Below are 20784 nucleotides of genomic sequence, written 5' to 3' on the forward strand. Positions count from 1 at the left end.
GTTTTTTCTTCTTTCTCTCTTATTGTGTTGGTCGAATCTGAAGACACTCCTTTTTAAAAAAAATTTTTTTTAAACGATAAAATATACATAACATAAATTTACCATTTTAACCATTACAGCTCAGCGGCCTTAGGCACACTCACAGGTCGCGCAGCCGTCCCGGCCGTCCACCTCCAGGACTTCCTCCTCGTCCCACGCTGACACTGTCCCTGTTACACACTCCCCTCCACTCCCCCAGCCCGTCACCCACCATCCACTTTCCGTCTCCGAATCTGACTCCTCCGGGGACCTCCCGCGAGTGAGGTCCCACGGGACGTGGCTAGTGTGTGGCTCGTGTCACCGAGCACAGTGTCCGCAGGTCCATCGCCGCTGTGGCAGGCGCCAGGACACGGTCCTTTGCAGGGCGGGGTGATACTCCCGCGCGTGGACCGGCCACTCTGTACCCTTAACACCGCTGCCCGTCGGATTTGCCCTCGTCTAAGATGTTGCTCATCGCCGCCCCGGGACATTTTATGTTTCTGCGTTGTGATTTTTGACGGTGTTGTTTAAAGGCGTCATCCGTCTGGATGACCGAGTTTGGGGGCGCCCCCTAACCTTCGCCGCGTGCTCTCTGGCCGTCCTGGCTGCAGGCTGCGTGCGCAGGGGCCCGGCAGCTGCGCTCCGCTCGCCCCGCAGGTTCCAAGGCCCGGCCGAGTGGGTGGCCTACGCCGGCACGACAAGGCTCAGCGGCTCGGAGGCCAGCGCGGTGCGCGCCCGCGTGGCCCAGGTCATCACGCACCCCGCCTACAACGCGGACACGGCGGACTTCGACGTGGCGGTGCTGCGGCTGCGCAGCCCGCTGCCCTTGAGCCGGCACGTCCAGCCTGTGTGCCTGCCCGCCGCGTCGCACGCCTTCCCGCCGCGGAGCAAGTGCCTGATTTCGGGCTGGGGCTACCTCCGGGAGGACTTCCGTAAGCGCCCCGCGCCCGCCCCGCACCCTGTCCGCCGCCCCCAGCCCAGGTCCCCGCGCCCCCGCGCCCCCGCGCGCGCATCCTAGATGGGTGCCCGCGGCAATCTCGCATCGCATGGCGACGCATGGGAGCTGGAACCAGGCGACGTCTGCCTTCTCGTTTCAGCTCAGAGCACACACCAGGGTCCTTTTCACAGTCTATTTACTGCCATGTTTTCTGTATCCTTGGGTTTTTGCAGCGGGTCTCGCTCTGAAACGGCCCCCAGCGTAGAGCTGACGCGCTGGCGAGCGTCCCTCGTGACAAAAATACGTGTTAGGTTTCAGTGTGAATGCATCAGCCGTACCTCGACCTAAAAGTAAAAGCGAGAGGCGATGAGCGTTCATTTGAGATCAGAACAGGTACTGGAGAGGCGCGGACCGAGGCGGAAACCCCAGTAATGTGTCCTTTAGGAGCCAGAGGCAGCAGGTGTTTATGAGGAAGGGAAGGGGACAATTACACCGTAGAAGGAAGGCGAAACTTTGGTGCAGAAACATAACATAGTGACACTAATCGTAAACAATGTTTTTAATTTTCCATTCTGCAGTCATCGGTCCCATAGCCATAATGTGTACTTTGTTATCTTAGCAAACGGTTCTTTGGGACACAGGGTTGCTCAGGCCTCGTGCAAAGGTGACTTTGTCCTGTTGTCACACCCCAAGGGTTTGAGGCATGAGATGCGCAAGGCCGTTCCTCTGGGACGGCAGCTCAGGCTCCATTTTCAAGCGGCCCTGTTTATCTTCATTTTTATTTTTTTAATTCTTTTTTCGTTGTTCCGATTGGGCGTTTTCTGCTACCTTGTGTTCCAATTCGCTGATTCAGTCTTCTGCTTCATCCAATCCACTGTCAAATCCTCTAATGTAGTCTCCATTTCGGTTATGGTAGTCCTCATTTCTGTCTGGTTCTTTTTTATGGTTTCTATGTCTTTTTTTATGTTGTCGAGGTTCTCATTGTGTGCATATGCTCCTTAAGTTATCTTCAAAATCTTGGCATCTTATCTCTTGCCATTCTGATCGCGTGTCCTTGACTTTTCCCGTCCTCGAGATTGGGCGTTTGATCCTTTTCTTTATTCACTCTGTTTATTACTTTGTTTATTCCATTTAATATACTTCTCATCTCAGATCATGTGTTCTTCATTTCAGACTGGTTCCCTTTTATAATTTCCATTTCCATTTTTATTTTTTTATCTCTTTGTTGGAGTTCTCTACCCGTCCCCGAAGTTCATTGAGCATCTTTATAACCAGTGTTTTGAACTCTGCACCTATTAGATGACTTGACTCCATTATATCTGGATCTCTGTTCTGTTCTCTCATATGGTTTCTGCTTCTTTGTCTTCCCATTGTGGCTGCCATTCCGTGTCTGTTTGTTTCTATGTACTAAGCAGAGCTCCCGAGTCTCCCGGTCTTATTAGTGCGGGAGGTTTTGTGACAAAGGTGTCCAGTGGCACAGTCCTGAGAGGGGTTCAGCTGCAGGCCAAGTTTAGCCCAATCCTCTACCCCTCTGGGGCCATCTGTTAAGATTCAGCAAGCAAAATCCACCGATGCTACGCTTATAATTGCCTCAAAAGGCCACACTGGAAACCGAGGCCAGCTGCCTCCACCAGTGTGAGTCTAGGCTGCTGCTCAGCAAGGAGCACCTGACTTGCCGAGGACACACCTCTATGTGGCTTGGGTGGTGAGTTGGGGGAGGCGAGGTTTCGGAGACTCCTCTGGGTGGAGTGACCTCTGTTATCCAGTTTGATGACATCACAGCTATGGCGGCACTGTGTCCACGGACTGGGACGGGGTGGGGAGGGATCAACAGGGAACAAAGGGTACCGCCGGCTCTTCCGGACAGAGCGAGTCTCCCCTGGGCCCCCACTCCGACAGCGTCTCCCTGTATGTCCCTGGTGCCCCCTGCACGGCCAAACGGGTACTGGTGCTCAGACCGAGCAGGTCTGTCACTGCGAAAATCTGCTCACGGTCGCGGCCCCTTTAAGAGGCGTCTGCTGCTGCCGAGGCCTCCGTCCCGCTCAGCTGCTCGGGGACCGGTCTGCCCCGCGTCCTCGCCCCATCCTGCCTTCTGTCCTTGCGGGGTGCTGTCTTGGACTTCTCCCTAGTTGTGTGGCTTGTTCATCGAGATCCCAGGCGATTTTTCCTTGCTGCTGCTCCTTGTTTCCATCACGAGTTTGATTTGGTCGCCAGAGGGATGAACAGAGCCTCTGTCACCTCCACCCTTTTGGTTCCTTCCAGAGAGTGTACTCTCGATGCCTGTTTCCTTTTCTATGGTCACCAACAGAAGGGCTTCTCCCTGAGGATTTTAAAACTGACCGCACTAAGCTATCTTTATTTCTTTTGACAAATGTATGTTAAATAAGGCATCTTTAAGCAGACACACATCACACAAGGTTATGTGTCCACTGCTCTATAGCGTAACCAGAAGCTACGGGGACCCGTGGGACCTGGCTGGTATGACCGAGAACCTATCTTAGATGTCATTTCATTAGAAAGCATTTAAATCTATATTTAAATAGCGACACGTGGCCGGCGGCTACTGTAATGGACATGGCAATTCTAGGGGCAGAAAATCCTCAACAGGTGACAGATGATGACGAACGCAGTGGAGAGAAATAACAAGGGATGGGGTGGGAGGCGGGTCCAGCCGTAAGCAGGTGGTCAGGAGGGGGAAGCCTGGCAGCTCTGAAGGGACAAGCGTGTTGGGCAGCTGGAGCGGCGTGTGCAAAGGCCCTGGGGTAGGCGGTCCTGATCTGGGCGTTTAGGCTGGGCCAGGGGTAAATGCCCGGGAGGGTTTGAGGGGGGGAAAAAACATGATATAATGTGACTTAATGTTTACCCAGAGGCACTGGCTGCTGGGCTAAAAGAGGCTCCAGCCGCCAGGGCCAGTGAGTCAGCGGTGGCAGAGGAGGGGAGGGGAGGCGGGGAGCCCAGCCTCGAGGTGTGAACCCGGACTCCTCTGAGCTGACCCGGCAGAGAGCGTTCCCTTCGGTGGGCGTTTGTGGGGCGCTTACTGTGTGCCAGTCTCTGAGGCCGCTGCTGCAGCCGGCCGCTCTGCTAGCCACTAGGGCAACTGAGGCGCAGAGGGGTGTGGCCCTGTAGGCTCTTGGCTCGGGGGGACCGCCCGGGGCCCTGGAACACTCACCCGCTGGTCTCCCCGGTCCTTGGCAGTGGTCAAGCCAGAGATGCTGCAGAAGGCCACTGTGGAGCTGCTGGACCAGGCGCTGTGCGCCAGCCTGTACGGCCACTCGCTCACGGACCGGATGGTGTGTGCCGGCTACCTGGGTGGCAAGGTGGATTCCTGCCAGGTGAGCCCCGCCCGCAGGGCTGCTGGGGAGGGCCCCCGGGGTTTCCACCCAGCGGCCACCCTCTCCCAGAGCAGAAGAGAGCGTTCTCAATTTCTGGTCCACGTCCAGGACGTCCCCTGCTTCATGCTTTGCTCTTTGTAAAGCCTGGAGGGGGGCGGGGGGTGGGCAGGGAGAGACTGCTGCCCATGCTCGGGGTGCCACCGAACCAGCCCCCCGCTCGAAACCTTGGCCATGAGCGGCCGTGAGAAGGTGCCTGTGTCTGAGAGCGAGTCCAGGTGAGCTGGGTGTGAGCGCCGAGCGTCACAGGTCGGGGTGGGCGAGGGCAGGCCAGGCACGTCCGGAGGAGTCTGCAGCCGCCAGTGAGATGTCTGCGGCTCCGGCAGGGCGGCCGTACTGTCACCCTCACCAAGGGAGGGTGACCCACTGGGACCCACTGGGACCGGAGACCCGCTGGGACTGGGCGGAGGGGGCGCCGATCGGGGCTGGGTGTTTAGCTGCCAGGGGCAGACCTGAGAGAGCTCTTAAAGGTCCCGAGGTCTGACCGTCCATACAGGGGAGGGGACTGAAGTTCTGGGGTGTGACCTCTCGGCCCATTTTCTCATGAGCCCACATGGAGCGGGCCCGTCCAGGGTGCCTTCTCTGTCCCTGCAGCTCTAGGATTTGGGGCTGAGCCCGGGGGCCCTGACTCCCCCTGAGGGCATGTCCCTGTCTCCCAGGGTGACTCGGGAGGCCCCCTGGTCTGCGAGGAGCCGTCGGGCAGGTTTTTCCTGGCCGGCATCGTCAGCTGGGGCATTGGCTGTGCGGAAGCCCGGCGGCCGGGGGTCTACGCCCGGGTAACCAAGCTGCGGGACTGGATCCTCGAGGCAATCGCCACGGCAAGCAAGCCTCTGTCCCCCACAGTGGCGCCTGCCCCCGCCACCCCCAGCACCGCCGGGCCCACCAGCCCCGAGAGCCAGGTGGTGGGCACCCCCACCCAAGCCTCGCTGGCCCCCAGCTCCGCACCTGTTGATTCAGCGACCACCTCTAAGCCGCCAGGTATCTCCTGGGGAGATGGGCAGCACGGGTGCCCCGCCGCAGGGCGCATGGGGTGGTGCTGGCTTCCCGAAGCGCTCCGTGGGGTGGAGACGGGTGATCGATTAGTGACGTCTGTCGTGCGCCCAGGCAGACACGGTGGCCGTCCTTCAGATTTACTGGGTGGCAAATCCAGCAGAGGGGCAACACAGACACCCTGACGGTCACCGAGAGGCTCGTGGCCGCGGCTGCGGGACCGGGGGTGGGTGGGAGACTAATGTTGCGTGTCCGGGGGCGTCCTGGCAGGCACACTACGTGCAGCGCGCGTGTGTGTTTTCAGATCGAGAGCCCTCACCTCTCTTCTTGTTTTTTCAAAAACGTCCTAGACGTGCTTGCGTGTGGCTTTTTCTACAGGAAGAGTGAAATCAGCTTATCTGGTTTTGTCGCTTCATTTTTTTGTAAATTGTGGTGACACGCACCTAGTATAAAATTAGTCACGCCTCATATACAACCCGGATCCTCCCTTATGATGCCACAACCCGCAGTGCTCTGAGCCCCTCAAAACTCGGCTTCACGCAGATGTCACCTGCTTCCCACCCCGTCCCCAGATCCCATGATAACCTGATCCTTTGTTTGGTGAGCCCCCATGGTCCCGGGGTGTGGCCCCCGCTGCAGCCAGCCGTAAACCTGACCTCAGGGGCCGCGGGTGTGTCTGGTGGGCTTAGGCTGAGGGGGTGGGGGGTGCACATTATAGTTATCTTCCTCTGTTTAACCTACGTGCCCTGGCTGTGCCACATAATTGAATGGGACCCTAGGATACCTTTAAGCTTCCATTTATTCGTCTGTATACTGGGGTGATTTGCTCCGGCTCAGCCAGAGCCAGGACGTGTCCCCCCCGTGTCCCAAGGTCCCTCTAGGCCCAGGTGCTCACTCTGACCTAAAGCGCCCAGACCCTTCTCCCTTCTCTATTGTCACTCAGAGTGCGGGGCCAGGCCGGCACTGGAGAAGCCCGCCCGCATCGTGGGCGGGTTCGGGGCGGCTGCGGGGGAGGTGCCCTGGCAGGCCAGCCTGAAGGAAGGCTCGCGGCACTTCTGCGGGGCCACCGTGGTGGGGGACCGCTGGCTGCTCTCGGCTGCCCACTGCTTCAACCAGTAAGGCTCGCCTCGGTCCCCCGCCCCGCATCGCCGGGCCCCCAGCCCCGTCAGGGCCCCGTGCGTTCAGAGACCCCTTACGACCAAGCACGTGGCCATCTGCGAGATCGGGCGGCCACGGCAGAGGCAGCCCCCCGGCCCCCGCCCCACACTGGGGTGTTCGAATGTCCGACTACAAATGAGAGCGGGGAGCATGAAGGAGAAGTGGGGGACCTGAAGGAGCCATCTCAAGGGCCCGGGCCTGAGTTGCAGGTTCTGGGGTACAGTCTGTTGAGCTGGTCTTTGGGGGACAAATAGGAGCTAACTCAGGGGGTGACAAGTGCTCTACCCCTTTGCCACAAGCCAGACGACATCGAGCACTGAGAGTCATAAGCCGTAATTGCCTTTCGTGTGGCCGGGCCGACTCCCTGACTGGCCCTGGTGTCCCAGCCTGGGGTTGCTCTGGGGGAGCAGCCGTGTGCCCCCCCAGAATGTGGGCCCTGCAGGGGCAGCAGGGGTGTCTGAGCTCCCCCTTGTCGGCAGCACGAAGGTGGAGCTGGTGCGGGCCCACCTGGGCACCGTGTCCCTCTCGGGCATTGGCGGGAGCCCGGTGAAAATGGGGCTCAAGCGGGCAGTGCTGCACCCCCAGTACAATGCCGGCATCCTGGACTTCGACGCGGCTGTCCTGGAGCTGGCCCGGCCCCTGGTCTTCGGCAAGTATGTCCAGCCCATCTGCCTGCCCTTGGCCACCCAGAAGTTCCCCGCGGGCCGCAAGTGCATGATCTCCGGGTGGGGCAGCACGCAGGAGGGAAACGGTGAGTCCTCGGCGGGGCCTCTGCTCCCCCGCAGACCACTCGCCCCGCAGTCCTCCGGGCTCCCAACTCCGGCCCACGGCCCGACGCAACTGCGTTCCATGAAGTTTTACCGGCACACGGCCGTGCTCCTTCGCTTACAGATGGCCCTGACTGCTTTCCTGCCCACAAGGCCGAAAATACTCACTCTGTGGCCCTTTCTAGAAAAAGTTTGGAGGCCCTCGTGCTGTACCCTGCAGAGCCTCCAGGAGCTGATGCTTCCTCTGAGACCTCAGAGTGGCCTCTCTGCAGATCACCCGAGGCGCTAGGGAATCCGCTTGGGGACAGTAGCGAGATCTTAGGGCTCGGAGCTGGGATGCTGGGCGCCCGGCCTTCTCACGATGGGACCCAGTTTCCCTGCACCACCGGGAGCCTCAGCGTCCCGTCTGCAGAGTGGGGTTGGTGGCACCTTCCTCTCGGGTTGTTGCCACGGCTGGGGTCCCCTGTCCCCGCAGCGACGAAGCCAGACGCTCTCCAGCGGGCGTCTGTGGGCATCATAGACCAGAAGGCATGCAGCGCCCTCTACAACTTCTCCCTCACGGACCGGATGCTCTGCGCCGGCTTCCTGGAGGGCCAGGTGGACTCCTGCCAGGTAGCACGCAGGGGACCCAGGGGACCGGGCGGCCTGCAGACCCAGCGCCCGCACCCTTCCCCTGGCCGCGGGGAGGGCAGGCAGGGACTTGCGGTACAGCGGAGTCCGCAGAGCAGGGGAAATTCGGAGACGAACCCAGTGTCTCGAAACGCGTGACTCAGAGACTGTGGTTCGTCCACGCAGAGCACGAGGGAGCAGTTTACGAGTGCGGTGCATCCACGCAGAGCCACGCGTGCTGATTTGAAACGATGCACAGTAAACGTTAACTGAGAAGAAGCTGGCCACGGGTCAGCACACGTGGGACCAGCTGTCCAGCGGGGGAGCAGGCATTCGCTCCTGGGGAGGCGGGCGCCGGGCTGTGGGGGTTGGTCCCTGTGGCCGAGCTGTGTCCTTCTGCTGCACCCATGTGGGGACTCGGGAGGGAAGGTGCCAGGTGGTCACCGCCAGCCCTCTTTCCTTCTATTTGAGGGCGATTCCGGGGGACCGCTGGCCTGCGAGGAGACCCCTGGTGTGTTTTATCTGGCGGGGATTGTCAGCTGGGGTATCGGCTGTGCTCAGGCCAAGAGACCCGGCGTGTACGTTCGAATCGCCAGGCTGAAGGACTGGATCCTGGACACCATGTCCTCCCACACCCTCCCCACACCTGTCCCGTCCACCACGAGGACACCTGCCACCACCAGCCATGCCACCAGCACGACAGCTGGCATCACGGTCCCGGGGGTCACGGCCAGCAGGCCCGCCCTCTGGGCCACCAGCAGAGCAACGAGCCCACCTGCCACCAGGCCTGCCACCGCCGTGAGCACCACTGCTAGGGGGCAGACGCCACCTCCAAAGTCCCCGTGGACCACCATGGGCTCCCAGCTACCAGGTACTGGGAGGAATGGAGTGACACCTGCGGGCGGCAGGGGTCCCGAGTCAGTAGGCGAGGGCTGCTGTCAACGTCCCGCAGTCGGGGCTTAAATGACAGACGTGGCTCTCTCCAGCCCCAGAGGGCCCCCTCCTCGGCAAGTGGGCACTGCCATCCCCCTCCCCAATGTCCTCACGGTCATCCTCCGCGTCTGTGTCCTCGTCTCTCCTGAGAAGGCCCCAGTCGTGTTGGGCCAGGGTCCAGCCCGGTGACCTCATTTTACCTCAATCAGCCCTGTAAAGACCCATTTCCCAACAGTCACCTTCTGAGGTGCTGGAGTCAGGGCTGCGACTTATGGACTTTGGGGGACAGGGCTGGGTCCCGCTGCGGCTGAGGGCAGCCTGGCTGGCTGGTGGAGACGTCGAGAGAATGTGTGCCTGAGCCCCCCGTGCTCACGTCTGTCGGCGCGCTCCCAGCTCGGAAGTGAGGCTGCCGCGCCTGTGGCGGAAACAGAGCCCCACCGCACACAGGCGGTGGCCCACACACAGGTGGTGTCCCACACACAGGCGGTGTCCCACACACAGGGGTGTCCCACACACAGGCGGTGTCCCAGGGCCCACACCGAGCCTACATCAGCAGCGTCCAGGGGCTACAAAGAAAGCACTCTGGCTCTGCGTGCCATGGGTGCATGTGGGTGTGCCGTGGGTACGTAAGGTGTACATGGGTATGTATGGAGTGCACCGTGGGGGTGTGGGCGGGAGTGCTTGGCATGGAAGTACTCCATAAGGCATACCATGGAGTACATGTGAATGTGCATGGGTATTATTACCATGGTGTGTCATGAAGTTGCGTGTAGGTAATGGCATTAGTGTGTGTGGTGTGTAGGTATAGTAGAGTGTGTGGGTGTGTGCGTGGAGTTGTGTGTGGGGCGTGCCGTGGGTACGTGGAGTATACGTGGGTACTCCATGAGCATGCCAGCAGGTACATGTGAATGTGCATAGGTGTACCATGGGTGTGTCATGTAGGTTGCGTGTGGGGTGATAGCGTGAGTATGCGTGGGTATGTGTGGTGTGTGGGAATTATGCATTAGGTATGCGTGCAAGGTACGCGTGGAGTGCTAGAGTGTGAGTAGGTACTCCATAGAGCATGCCATGAGTACATGTGAATGTGCATAGGTATTGTACCATGGAGTGTGTCATGGAGTGCGCGATGTGGGTAATGGCATTAGGTATTATTAGGTATTGTGTGGGTAGTATGCGTGGGATTGTGTGTGAGGCGTGCCGTGGAGTTGCACATAGGCGTGCCGTGAGGTATGTGGAGTGCGCCCGTGGGTTGTGAGTGTACGTGGAATGCGTGTAAATTGTCTTGTCGGTATCGCGTGGAAGTATGTGTGGTGTGTGGAATTGTGCATGGGTATTGCATAGATGCGCTGTGGAGTGTGTGTGGAGTGCGCCATGGGGTGCGTGGAAGTGCGCCCGTGGAGTGCCTTAAGTGTGAGTAGGTACTCCATAGGCATACCACTTAGGTACATGTGAATATGCATGGGTGTACCCTTAGGTGTGTGTCGTGGGTTGCGTGTAGGTGTGCGTGGACGTGTGTGGTTGTGTGTGGGTGCACCATGGGTGCGCGTAGGTGTGCATGGGTGCGTGTGCGTGAACCCCCACCCCGTCTTGGTCTGGAGCGACAGAACAGCCACGCGAGCAGGGGTCAGTAGGAGGAAGTGCTTCTGCCGTGGGCGTGGGGCTCCTTCAGGTCCGGGTGGCAGGTGTGCCTGACATAACACCGGGAAAGAGGACTTGGGAGAACCATCCCCGGTCCCACAGCCCCAGCATGACCTCTGTGATGGGTCACCAGGGGGTTTCTGTCTTTCCTGCACATCACCCTGTGTCCTGGCCCCATGGGTCTGGGTCACCCAGACACAGACCCGAACAGCACAGGTTTATGGGCTCTTTGCACCAAGGCAACCAGAGGACAGGGCCAGCTGGCCAAGCCAAGGAAGGCGGCTGTCGCGGGCCCGGGGGCACAGGCGGGTGTAGGTGACTTTGAGATCAAGCAGTTTTGATGGCTCAGGGCAAAGCAGACCCGTGCCAAGTGCCTGGACGTGGGCGTGAAGGGCTCGGAGGGCCCGGGCCCTGTCTCCTGGGGGCTGGCCTGGGGCGAGGGCACACGGCCCCCGCACGGCGTCCTGGGTGCTGGACACGTTACAATGGGAGGCATTTGGGGAGAAGCACCATTTCTCATTCGCTCCCCGGCGGCTGTGTCCCGGCCAGGCCTCCAGCCTGGTGACTTTCCCTCTTCTGGTGGCTGCTGGGAGCCACTTGGGGGGCCCAGAGGAGGAAGGTCCAGCAGTGTCCACTGCAGGCAGTGTCTCCAGGAGATGCCCATATGGGAGTTGCCCCTGCCTGCATGGCCTGGGCAGCGTCCCTGGTGTCAGGAAGGTGGGCTTGAGGGATGTGGGAAACTGGCCAGGTGGCCCCACCCCCCTCTCTCCTGCCAGCTGAGGCGTGGCAGAAGGGGCCCTCCCAGACCTGGTGGGAGTGGGGAGGCACTTGGCAGTGGGAGCAGCTGGGGAGAGTGGTAGGAGTGTCCCTGGCGGGAGCGGTCCCTTCAGCATCCTCGTGAAACCGCCCTTGCTCTGTAGGGGGGGGCGGGGCCCAGACAGGGTGTCTGGGAAGAGCTGGTGGGACCCGCAGGGTCTCCTGGGCAGTGGCCCTGGGTGTGCGGGGAGGCTCCAGGGCAGCAGGAAAAACCTGGCTCCTGGGGGACTGAGAGGCCATGAAGTGGCAGCGGTGGGAGGGGACGCTGTCCTGGCCCCCAGCAAGGAGGAGGGTGACCCCGCCGCCTAAGTCAGAGGACACACGCACGCACACGCACGCACACGTCTGAAATAGTATTTGAGAAAAGGCCAGAAGCGCGCGTTTGTGGGACCGAGGACCAGGGCCAGTGATCCTTGGTGCGGGTCCCCCACCCCTCACGTGCCCACCGACGCGGCCCCGCCTCCCCACAGACTGCGGCCTGGCGCCGGCGGCCGCGCTGACTAGGATCGTGGGCGGCAGCGCCGCGGGCCGCGGGGAGTGGCCGTGGCAGGTGAGCCTGTGGCTGCAGCGCCGGGAGCACCGCTGCGGGGCCGTGCTGGTGGCCGAGAAGTGGCTGCTGTCTGCGGCGCACTGCTTCGACGTGTGAGTCCGGCCCGTCTGTGGGTCCCTGGGTCAGATTTGTGGCCTGAACACTTGCTACATTGTGCCCCGCCCCCCCGGCACCTCCGCCGTGCAGCCCACCCAGCACCCCGGGCCTGACCACTCAGGGCTGTGGGACCCAGTCCATGCCCTGGCCCCACCAAACCCGGGGCCGCAGCCCCTCCCAGCGGAGGGCCAGGCCTGCTGGCGACAGGGGTCTCCGGGGAACTGCAGGACTTCTCCATCCTCGACCCGCCGCCCCGGGACTTGGCGCCAGCCCCCAAAGCTGCATACTGAGGAGTCCCCTTCTTGGGGGCCCTGCCCCCACGGAGACGCCCAGCTCCTGGGTGTACACACCAGCCTCTCCCGCGGGGGTCAGAAGGGATGGGCAGGGCCCCTGCGACCCCCAGAGCCCTGATACTGGGCAGCAGTGCAGACGGCTTGTGGTGCCACCTCGTTGCCCAACTGGCGCATTTTGGGCCTGGGCCCCCCTCGCTGTCCTAGCAGAGGACGACTTAGTCCCCTTTGCAGTTGAGCAACCCAGGCCCAGAGGTCAAGTGCTCTGCCCCAAGTCCCGATCTGCTGTAGGGGCACAGGCGAGGCCATGGACAGAGCTCCAGGCGGGCAGGGGCATGGCGTGGCCCGGCCCGGCCCGGGGACCAGGCCAATGCGTATCCCCACGCGCCCCGCAGCTACGGGGACCCCAAGCAGTGGGCGGCCTTCCTGGGTACGCCGTTCCTGAGCGGCGCCGACGGGCGGCTGGAGCGTGTGGCGCGCATCTACAAGCACCCCTTCTACAACCTCTACACGCTCGACTACGACGTGGCGCTGCTCGAGCTGGCGGCGCCCGTGCGCCGCAGCCGCCTGGTGCGGCCCATCTGCCTGCCCGACCCCGCACCCAGGCCTCGCGACGGCACGCGCTGCGTCATCACCGGCTGGGGCTCGGTGCGCGAGGGAGGTAGGCGGCGGCCCGCACCCTCAGGAGTCAGGGGTCTGCGGAGTCGGGTGGGCCCCCGGCCAGGGCGCACGCGGCCCCCCACCGGCTCGTCTCACCTGCAGGCTCCATGGCGCGGCAGCTGCAGAAGGCGGCCGTCCGCCTCCTGGGCGAGCAGGCCTGCCGCCGCTACTACCCGGTGCAGATCAGCAGCCGCATGCTGTGCGCCGGCTCCCCGCAGGGCGGCGTGGACAGCTGCTCGGTGAGCGCACTCTGTGGTTGACACCGGGGCCGGGGGCCCAATCGTCCCGGGAACAAGGCGCTCAGGCCCACCGGCCAGGCCCCTTTCCCGTGCCGAACTCAAGTGGATCAGACACGGCACCTTCTCCACCTGGAGGTTTCACTCGACCGTTTATTGGGCATCGGTTACGAGCCTGTCGTCCCCCCTCCTCCCCTGGGCCCTGCGGCGTTGGGACCCGCACAGGCTGCAGTGAGGCCCAGTTCTGCTAGGGGACCAAAAATATCTGCCACCCAGATGAAACAGCCTCTCCTGACACAACCCATTTCTCAGATAATAAAAGTGAGGTTTACAGGGGTAGCCACTTACCTGGGGTCACACAGGGAACCCACGTGACACCCGTGACCAGCCACCCAGGGTTAGGCCAGTCCGCCCTTGGCCCCAGGGCTGTCAGAGCTGTGGCAGCACTGGCTTGCTCTGAGCACCTTTCCCCTCCTCCGCTCAGGGTGACGCCGGGGGACCCCTGGCCTGCCGGGAGCCATCCGGTCGGTGGGTGCTAACCGGGGTCACCAGCTGGGGCTACGGCTGCGGGCGGCCCCACTTCCCGGGCGTCTACACCCGGGTGGCAGCTGTGAGAGGCTGGATCGGGCAGAACATCCAGGAGTGACTGCACAGTGGCTGCCCAGGCCTGGGAGGAGACGTGAAGGCAAGAGGCATGCAGGCCGGCCACCCAGCCCAAGGGGGGGTCCAGGTGGCGGGCGGTGGGCCAGCAGGTGGCAGGGTGCAGTTTTACTGCATATTTTACTCCAATAAAGAGCCCTTTGTTCCGAGCTTGATGGTTCACCACGTCCATGTCACAGCGAAGACCACTCACCTAGAGGTCACCAGGGCCCAGAGGTGGGGGAGGGTGTGGGAGGTGAGAAAGGGCTCAGGGAGGGCCACTTCCCCCAAACCCCACCTTTGGGGCTGGGGGTTCAGCCTCGTGTTCAAGGCTCCCTTTTGTGTGAACGCAGTCCCAGTCGGCCAAAACATCCAGCAGCACAGAGGGGAAAGGGGGGTGCCGGGCAGAGACTGAGGCTCAGTCTGGGTAGGGGACCCAGGTAGTAGGGACTCCTCCCACAGAGGCCCCTGCAGGGAAGATGCACAGGGCTCTCTCCGCCCCCCTCAGCAATTTATTTGTGGGCCCACTCCCAGGTCACAGCTCAGGTGCGGTCTGACCACAGGCCCCAGGCCCCCGTGAGGGTTCTATGCCCTGGGCATGAGGTTGAGCGGGTCACATCAGGGGAGGTGCCACCGCGCTGCCAGCACTTCGGGAAGTTCCAGAGCCCCCCAAGTCTCCAGCTACACTTGCTGGCGGTAGGGAGGTGGGTTGGGCGGCGGCAGAGTCCCAAGTGTCCCAGCACCAGTCTCATCCTCATAAACGAAGGGCTGGGCAGTACGCTCACGCCGGCCCCCGCCTCACAAAGCGCATTTATGGAAATGGGGCAGGGCCGGGGGCGGCGCGTCCCGGTCACATGTTGGCTCGTTCCCGCTGCAGTCGCGAGTTGTAGGCGCGGGACACGGTGTTCCAGGCGTCCATGTACCGGTCCATGCACATGGCGATGCACTTCTGGAAGCGGGAAGGGCGCGCGGCTTAGTTCGGGCTTCCCCCACGACCGGCGCCCCCTACCCGGGACAGCCGACTGTGCACGCGCAGCGGCCCCATCACATCGCCCCGTTAGTCCGCGCACGCGCAGACGCCCTTCGCCGAGTCCCGGCCCGCGACGCCCGCCAACCGCGCAGGTCTCACCTGCTCCGAATTGTCCAGGGAGCCCCCCGGCTTCCCGATGCACTTCCGGAAGCACTTATCCGTCATTCTCTGTGGGGAAACGCGAGCCCTCAGCCGCGACGCCCGCCCCCCGGCGGACCCCGCCGCCCTCGGCCCCCACCCCCGGCCCGGCCCCGGACCTGCAGGAGCTCCTGTGCGTTGGCCACGGCGATCTGCACCTTCACCTGCTCCATGATGAGCCCCGGGTCCAGCTTGCCGCCACTGGAGCCCCCGAAATCCGAGCCGAAGCCGCCCTCCATGGCTCCGCAGTCAACCGGACAGCGGCCGCGTGCGCCGACCCGTACCTGCGCCGGAAGCCGGCCTCCCAGGGCTCCACGGCAAATGGAGTCCGGGCGCGCCGGGGGCGGGGCGACGGGCCGGACTCTGACTCCCACAAGGCCGCGGGACTCGCCGCGCGTGCGCAGGCGGGACTTCGGGGGCGTGGCCACGATCTGGCTCGGGGCGGGGTCCGGTCGCGCGGGACCCGTCACTCAGCCCTCAGGCCCCGCCCCCGGCGGCGCGTGTGCCTTGGCGCTGCGGAGGCGATGGAGCCGGGAGGAACCGGCGGCGACCCGTGACGCGGGGCACAGGCCACGTGGGAGGCTCCGTGGAAAAACAAGGCGGAGAACTAGGGTGGCGGGTAGCAACGGGGAAGGTTAGGAGTTGGAACCTGTCTACACCTGCCAGTGGGGCTTTTTTTACTGTGTGTGAGTGGGGGTGGGTCTTACCCACTAGTCGACCCCTAGAAAGAATATACCTTCCAAGAAGGCCTCCTCAGTGGTTGACTGGGTCCCAATTCGTGACCATCCACCGACATGGCAATTCTGGAAGTTCAGCCGACTGAACTGCCACCCTCCCGCAGCGGTCCTGAGCCCCGCATCCTTTTGAGAGAGCTCCTAGGATCCCAAGTCTTCCAATGGGCTAAAGAACTGCCCCAGCCAATCAGAGCTGCATAATTATATCCTCGTTTGTATCTTTACTGACCAATCAGGCGCATGAAGCTGACCAATCCAGCGGGAATTTGGGAGTCTTCATTTGCATAAGAAGGGACCAATTGGGAACATAGGTGGCACTCTGCTCTAAATAAGCCAGCTAAATTCCGTGGCTGTTTTTCCAGTTCGTGGGCTACCTGAGCCACCTAACCTGAGCCCTGCTTCTACACCTGGGCAGGCACTGGAAATGGTGCTTTCATAAGTAGGGTGCATGTGAGAATGCTCACCCCTATGGGCACAGGGTAGTGGGGAGGAGGGACGCCACCCATACGTTGGAGTGCAAAATAGGTAACACGTGCCCTAAAATTCTCATGTTTATCCCCCGCTTCCTGGTGGCAATGGAGGGGACTTTGGCTGATTACATGTAAAAAGATTGCAGTCCAGAGAATTTCTATCAGCTGGGCTGCTGGGCAAAACTCACGTAAGATGATCTCGAGCTTTCTTGGCCAAGTTGGGGTTCTTTTGAAGTCCCAACGCGTGTCTATTTATGCGCTCAGTTAGGACAAAGGAAATACCATGCCTCCCAGAAACAATGGGAAGCGTTTTTTTACTGCTGCCTTGAAAACTCTAAAACTGAGCGATATGCGTATTTTAAGTGACTTCTGAGGCCTCTTCCCCTCCCATCCTCTCTCCCCCGCGGGGTTTGGTTCTGAGGCCACTCTCTGCTTTCCCAGCTGTCCAACTTCACTGCACACACTTGTTTTTCATCTTCGTTGTTGTTTTTTAGTGGGGGAGGCGGCATTAATTTAGAGGAAACTTAGTTTTATCCATCTTCGTTTGTTTGTGGACAAGTCCACCTGTAAAGGAGATGATCTCGTCTCTTAGAGACGATAAAGCAGGTTCTTTGATTGATTATAAACTGACTTTAAAAATAGCTTTAAAAGAATTCTCACAGCATGCAAAATTTTGGCCATGTGAGCAAAACCATAACTTGCTCCATCTGCCAGAAACATTATTTGGGTCCAATTTTTCTTTTGAGATTTGTTATTGGGCTGTCTGTATGTTTATATATGTCCATGCAAGTATGTTAGATATATTATATACCTGCAGCTGAAGGTACTGCCAAAACTGAGTTGTAATTTCAAATCAGGTTGTAAAGGAGCCTTATTCGGTTGATTTAAAGCAAATGAGCGTTCCTACGAATTGAAGAAATAACGGAAACTAACCCAATTGCTTTTCAAGTGCACATGATCTAGAATCAGTCTTCAGTGAATAAAAACTAGCTTAAGGTTGTTGGTTAAATTAAAACAGGCCTGTCTTTAGAGATAATGGCTAATTGCTTTTTAAGGTCTTGTGAAACGTTCAGGAAGTAATCTAAAATCGTTACAAGCGACGGTTTAACTAAAGATAAATGGGACAAGAGTTTCTAGGTGAAATTGTGGCAGTTTCCAAACTCCTTTGGTCACTCAAAACCATAAAGTCTGCTATTAAGACCCAGACGCTTATGACAAAGCCTGGTGCTTGAAAATGATCGCGTGTGGAGGATAAGAGATGTGAGCTTGGTAAAAGGTATGGAAGTACATTCCTCTGACAGAAAAGAGTCATTTAGTTCTGGAGTAAAATGATTGTTCTAGAATAAGAAAGGAAAAGGGGCAAAAGCTGAAAGGTTTATGAAAGTTGGAAAAAGTTTATGGAAAAGGAATCTTAAATCTTATAAGTGGTCAGGCTGGCTAGGATAGAAGGGGTTATTTAAGTTAAACAAACTATACAGAATTGGGATATGGCTTTCTCTGCCTCTTAAAAGACACAAGTTTTCCTATACTATTGATATATTCTTCATAAGAAATCATAAAAGGAAACAGAGTCTATTAAAATGGCTTCCTGCGCTCTTCACCATCGGGTCTATGACGGTTTAGGTAAACCAAACCTAAAAGAGCTGTTTGCTTCCCACCACTTAACCCCCTGTACTTGCCTGCGAAGGCTTTCGTCGTCACCATGAGGACATGAAGAACCAAAGGTAAGGGATCTCTCAGTACAAAACGGGGAAACCCAGCTAAGTAGGCCTATTGGATGTGCTAGAATTGGAGGTCTGGAAGGTGGATTTATCCAGTCGCCCCTTCTCAAGGACAGAAATCTGTATTGGCGATGGTGTGTATGAATTTCTGTGTCAAAGGGCTGCAGCAGGTACTAAAATCCTCCTAGAAAGGATTTTTCCAAATGGGGGAATTTACAGTGAGCTCCACAGCCTCTTGGGAACCCCCTTTGCAGCACTGATCCTACAAGAGGTGTGTCAAAATCTGCCTTTCCACTGCACTGGCCGGATTCCTGTGGCCTGTGCGGTGGATGATGGGTGATTAAGTTAGCTGGCGAAACTTGTGGAATCTCTTCACTTGCGTCGACCTAGACCTAAAGCCCTCCTGTCGGTATCACTTGGCCCAAGGTCTGGTCCCTTTGCTAAACACCGATCGTCCCCTTTTGAAATAATTACAGGTACCTGAGCCGCGCAGTTGAAAGGCTCTTGGATTCTCGCGTCTCCTTTAGAAAGGCTCCCGGGCTAGCACCTCTCACCCAATGGGACCTTCCGGCCTGTAGGAGACCACAAGTTCAAGGCGTCCAGAGCCATCGTGTCCCCAGGTCCGGGACCGCCGGCGCTGTCCACTCCTGCTTCGCATCGCCCCGTTTAGTTCGTGCTTGTCGTGTTCCCGAGTGTGTTAGCGATCTGAATTCTCGTGACAAGTGCATCACCTCCCCTGCGTTTTAGGTCGTACATTCCAGCAATTCCATACATATCATTAACCGTGGACCACACAGGACTTCCTGATTTTTGTTGTCTTAACCCCGTGAATGGGAAAGCCACCCGACTTCGCTGGTGGTGTCACCAACTCCTCCTCCTGAGAGTGATCGGGTCAGGGTACAAAAGGGGGCCCACCTCCGCCCTGTGTCCTCTCAACCCACCTCCCGGTGGCGCCCCCCACCACCTCCTACAAGAGAGCTGGCCACCCCTCCCGGTGTCACTTCTTGTATCTTTGACACCTTAAATCTGGCCATACCTGCTTCAGCCCTGGCTGTGGAGACCCCTCGGGAAAGCCACCGTGGCAGGAAGCCGTCCTACCCGGCACAGTCCCACCTCTCCGCCATTGAAACTGACATCCCAGTAGGATGCCCGCCACCCAGTGGGGAACGTTACTACGTCGCAGCCTCACGCTTCCCACGTGCATCTGCCCTTGTCTCTGACCCGTCGATGAGGCCACACGTGTGTCCTCATAGGAGGAAACGCTGCTAGTTGGTGAGAAGCGCTCGGCCTCCCCTTAGCTGGCTCCTGACGCTGGAAGCTACACGGACGTCTGATCCGTGTTCTGAGTGGAAAGAACCTGGATGTCAAGGCGAGACAGCAACACGGGAAAGCGAGAAGCGACGGTGAGACTGCGCTAAGCGAGCTCGGTGTTTGCGAGCGCGTGTTGTGTCCCCCACTGCCCCCCACCAATGCCTTAAACTGAAAAGGGCAACTTCAAGTACGAGACAGATCGTCCTTCACCTTTCGGCGGGGCGCACTCCGCCAGCTTCAGCGCCAGTTCGTCTGGTCTGGGGTGGACCCCGCCCTGCCGGCTCCTTAGCTTCCACCCCAGGCCAGTCGTTTTAAAAAACTGAAATGCATTTTAAGTGATATCAGAGATTAAGCCCGACACCTTAAGCATGTTAGTATGGATGTGGATGTCACGTGACATAATCCCTAAGTTAATGGTCCTTAAGCCTTATTCGAGATGGACTGTCCTGAGGCAGAAAGGAAGAATCCGAATCCTTTTGCAGGTGTCACCCGAGGGTACTCACGCCCAGGCTCCTGGGAGCTGCAGGGGACACGAGACCTGCCCCTAGACGCGACCTTTTCACTTGAGATCAAACTGACCTGACAATGATTGCATGTGTCACAGGCAAAAATATCTTCTCCCACTCAGGAGGCTTTTCCATTGTCGCTTTTCCTCACTGGGGGAGAACTTTTTGGTTTGACGTAGGCCCGTTCATTGCCTTTGCTTCGCTCGCCCGAGGGAAATCTCCACAGAAACTAAGAGCCATGGCAGAGTCCACTGCTGTGTTTTCTTCTAGTTTTATGGTTTCGGGTCTTATGTCGAAGTCTTTCGACCCTGTTGAGTTTTTGAAGCGGCCCGGCCTCACGCCTTCGCCGTCTGTCCAGGCCCCAGCCCCGCGTCAGAGCCTGTCCTCACCCCGCTGTCCCTCGCCTCCCGTGGAGGCGGAATGGACCACATGGCGAGGGCTTGTCTCTGGGCTGTTCTGGTCACCGAGGTGTCTGTCCACCAGCCACTGTGGCTTCGGAGGACAGTTTGATGTCGGGGTGTGATGCTCCCCCTCCCCTCTTCCTCAGGATGTCTCTGTCTGGTCAGGGTCTTTGGGGGTTCCATGTGAATTTTAGGATTAGTGGTTCTGATTCTGTGTGCACACCTCGGTTGCCCTTTGCGACAGCCCGCCTCTGGCCGGCATTCTAAGTGGCCTGCAGGTGTCTCCACCAGCCTTGGTCACACGTAGAACCCCACATGGTGGAAAGTGGACGGCAGAGTTGGCTGCTTTTTCATCTCGCTCATGCATTCTCAGGCCCACGCGGCCCCAATACTTTGTTCTGCCCCCCAAATTCTCGAGTTCTTTGCTCAGGGCTGCGGAGCCCTCTGACCATCTGGGTGAATCATTTATCGGGCAGATTACTCCTCTTTTTCTTACAGTTTTTTCCTGGAGATTATTCTTGTTCATCTGAGATAGGTATTTTGTCCTTTTATTTTGACTTTGCACGTTTGTTTACATGAATTAAACGAAAGAGCCGTCTTCCCCGCCCACCCCATTCTGGAAAAGCGGCCTGTGGGGGCTGCAACGGGAGGGGGCACATGGGTCCGGAGAGGCCGGTACGGGTAGCGGGGCCGTGACCTTGCCCACTCCCTTTGTCCAGGCCAAAATGGGCTCGGGCCCTGTGCGCA

At 59.3% G+C, this 20784-nt stretch overlaps 2 protein-coding genes across 2 annotated transcripts in view; one reads left to right on the top strand and one right to left on the bottom strand.

The window, feature by feature from the left end:
* The window catches only part of TMPRSS9 (transmembrane serine protease 9), a 20577-nt gene extending 6815 nt beyond the window's left edge, over window positions 1-13762 (top strand). The window contains exons 7-17 of the mRNA XM_039839157.1: window positions 676-950; window positions 4151-4287; window positions 5004-5322; window positions 6278-6449; window positions 6972-7243; window positions 7735-7871; window positions 8340-8739; window positions 11726-11897; window positions 12587-12852; window positions 12954-13090; window positions 13572-13762. Coding sequence (XP_039695091.1) covers window positions 676-950; window positions 4151-4287; window positions 5004-5322; window positions 6278-6449; window positions 6972-7243; window positions 7735-7871; window positions 8340-8739; window positions 11726-11897; window positions 12587-12852; window positions 12954-13090; window positions 13572-13733 — 2449 coding nt within the window. The 3' untranslated portion in view covers window positions 13734-13762. The remainder of the gene's footprint in view (window positions 1-675; window positions 951-4150; window positions 4288-5003; window positions 5323-6277; window positions 6450-6971; window positions 7244-7734; window positions 7872-8339; window positions 8740-11725; window positions 11898-12586; window positions 12853-12953; window positions 13091-13571) is intronic.
* On the bottom strand, window positions 13221-15231 carry TIMM13 (translocase of inner mitochondrial membrane 13). Its single transcript, XM_039839156.1, has 3 exons — window positions 15014-15231; window positions 14856-14924; window positions 13221-14675 (listed from the first exon to the last, which is right to left on the bottom strand). The coding sequence occupies exons 1-3, from the start codon at window positions 15131-15133 to the stop codon at window positions 14577-14579; spliced, it is 288 nt and encodes a 95-aa protein (XP_039695090.1). The 5' UTR covers window positions 15134-15231; the 3' UTR covers window positions 13221-14576.
* Between the last annotated feature and the right edge of the window lie 5553 nt (window positions 15232-20784).

Source organism: Pteropus medius, unplaced genomic scaffold (genome assembly GCF_902729225.1).
Source record: "Pteropus medius unplaced genomic scaffold, Ma_sr-lr_union100, whole genome shotgun sequence".
NCBI classification, from domain to species: Eukaryota; Metazoa; Chordata; class Mammalia; order Chiroptera; family Pteropodidae; genus Pteropus; species Pteropus medius.

Bases quoted from the DNA above. Each gene is read 5' to 3' on its own strand.
- TIMM13 (XM_039839156.1), bottom strand. From the start codon at position 15,133: ATGGAGGGCGGCTTCGGCTCGGATTTCGGGGGCTCCAGTGGCGGCAAG. The intron at 14,925-15,013 runs GTCCGGGGCCGG...GTTTCCCCACAG, and splicing joins ACGCACAGGAGCTCCTGCAG to AGAATGACGGATAAGTGCTT. The intron at 14,676-14,855 runs GTGAGACCTGCG...TCCCGCTTCCAG, and splicing joins CCCTGGACAATTCGGAGCAG to AAGTGCATCGCCATGTGCAT.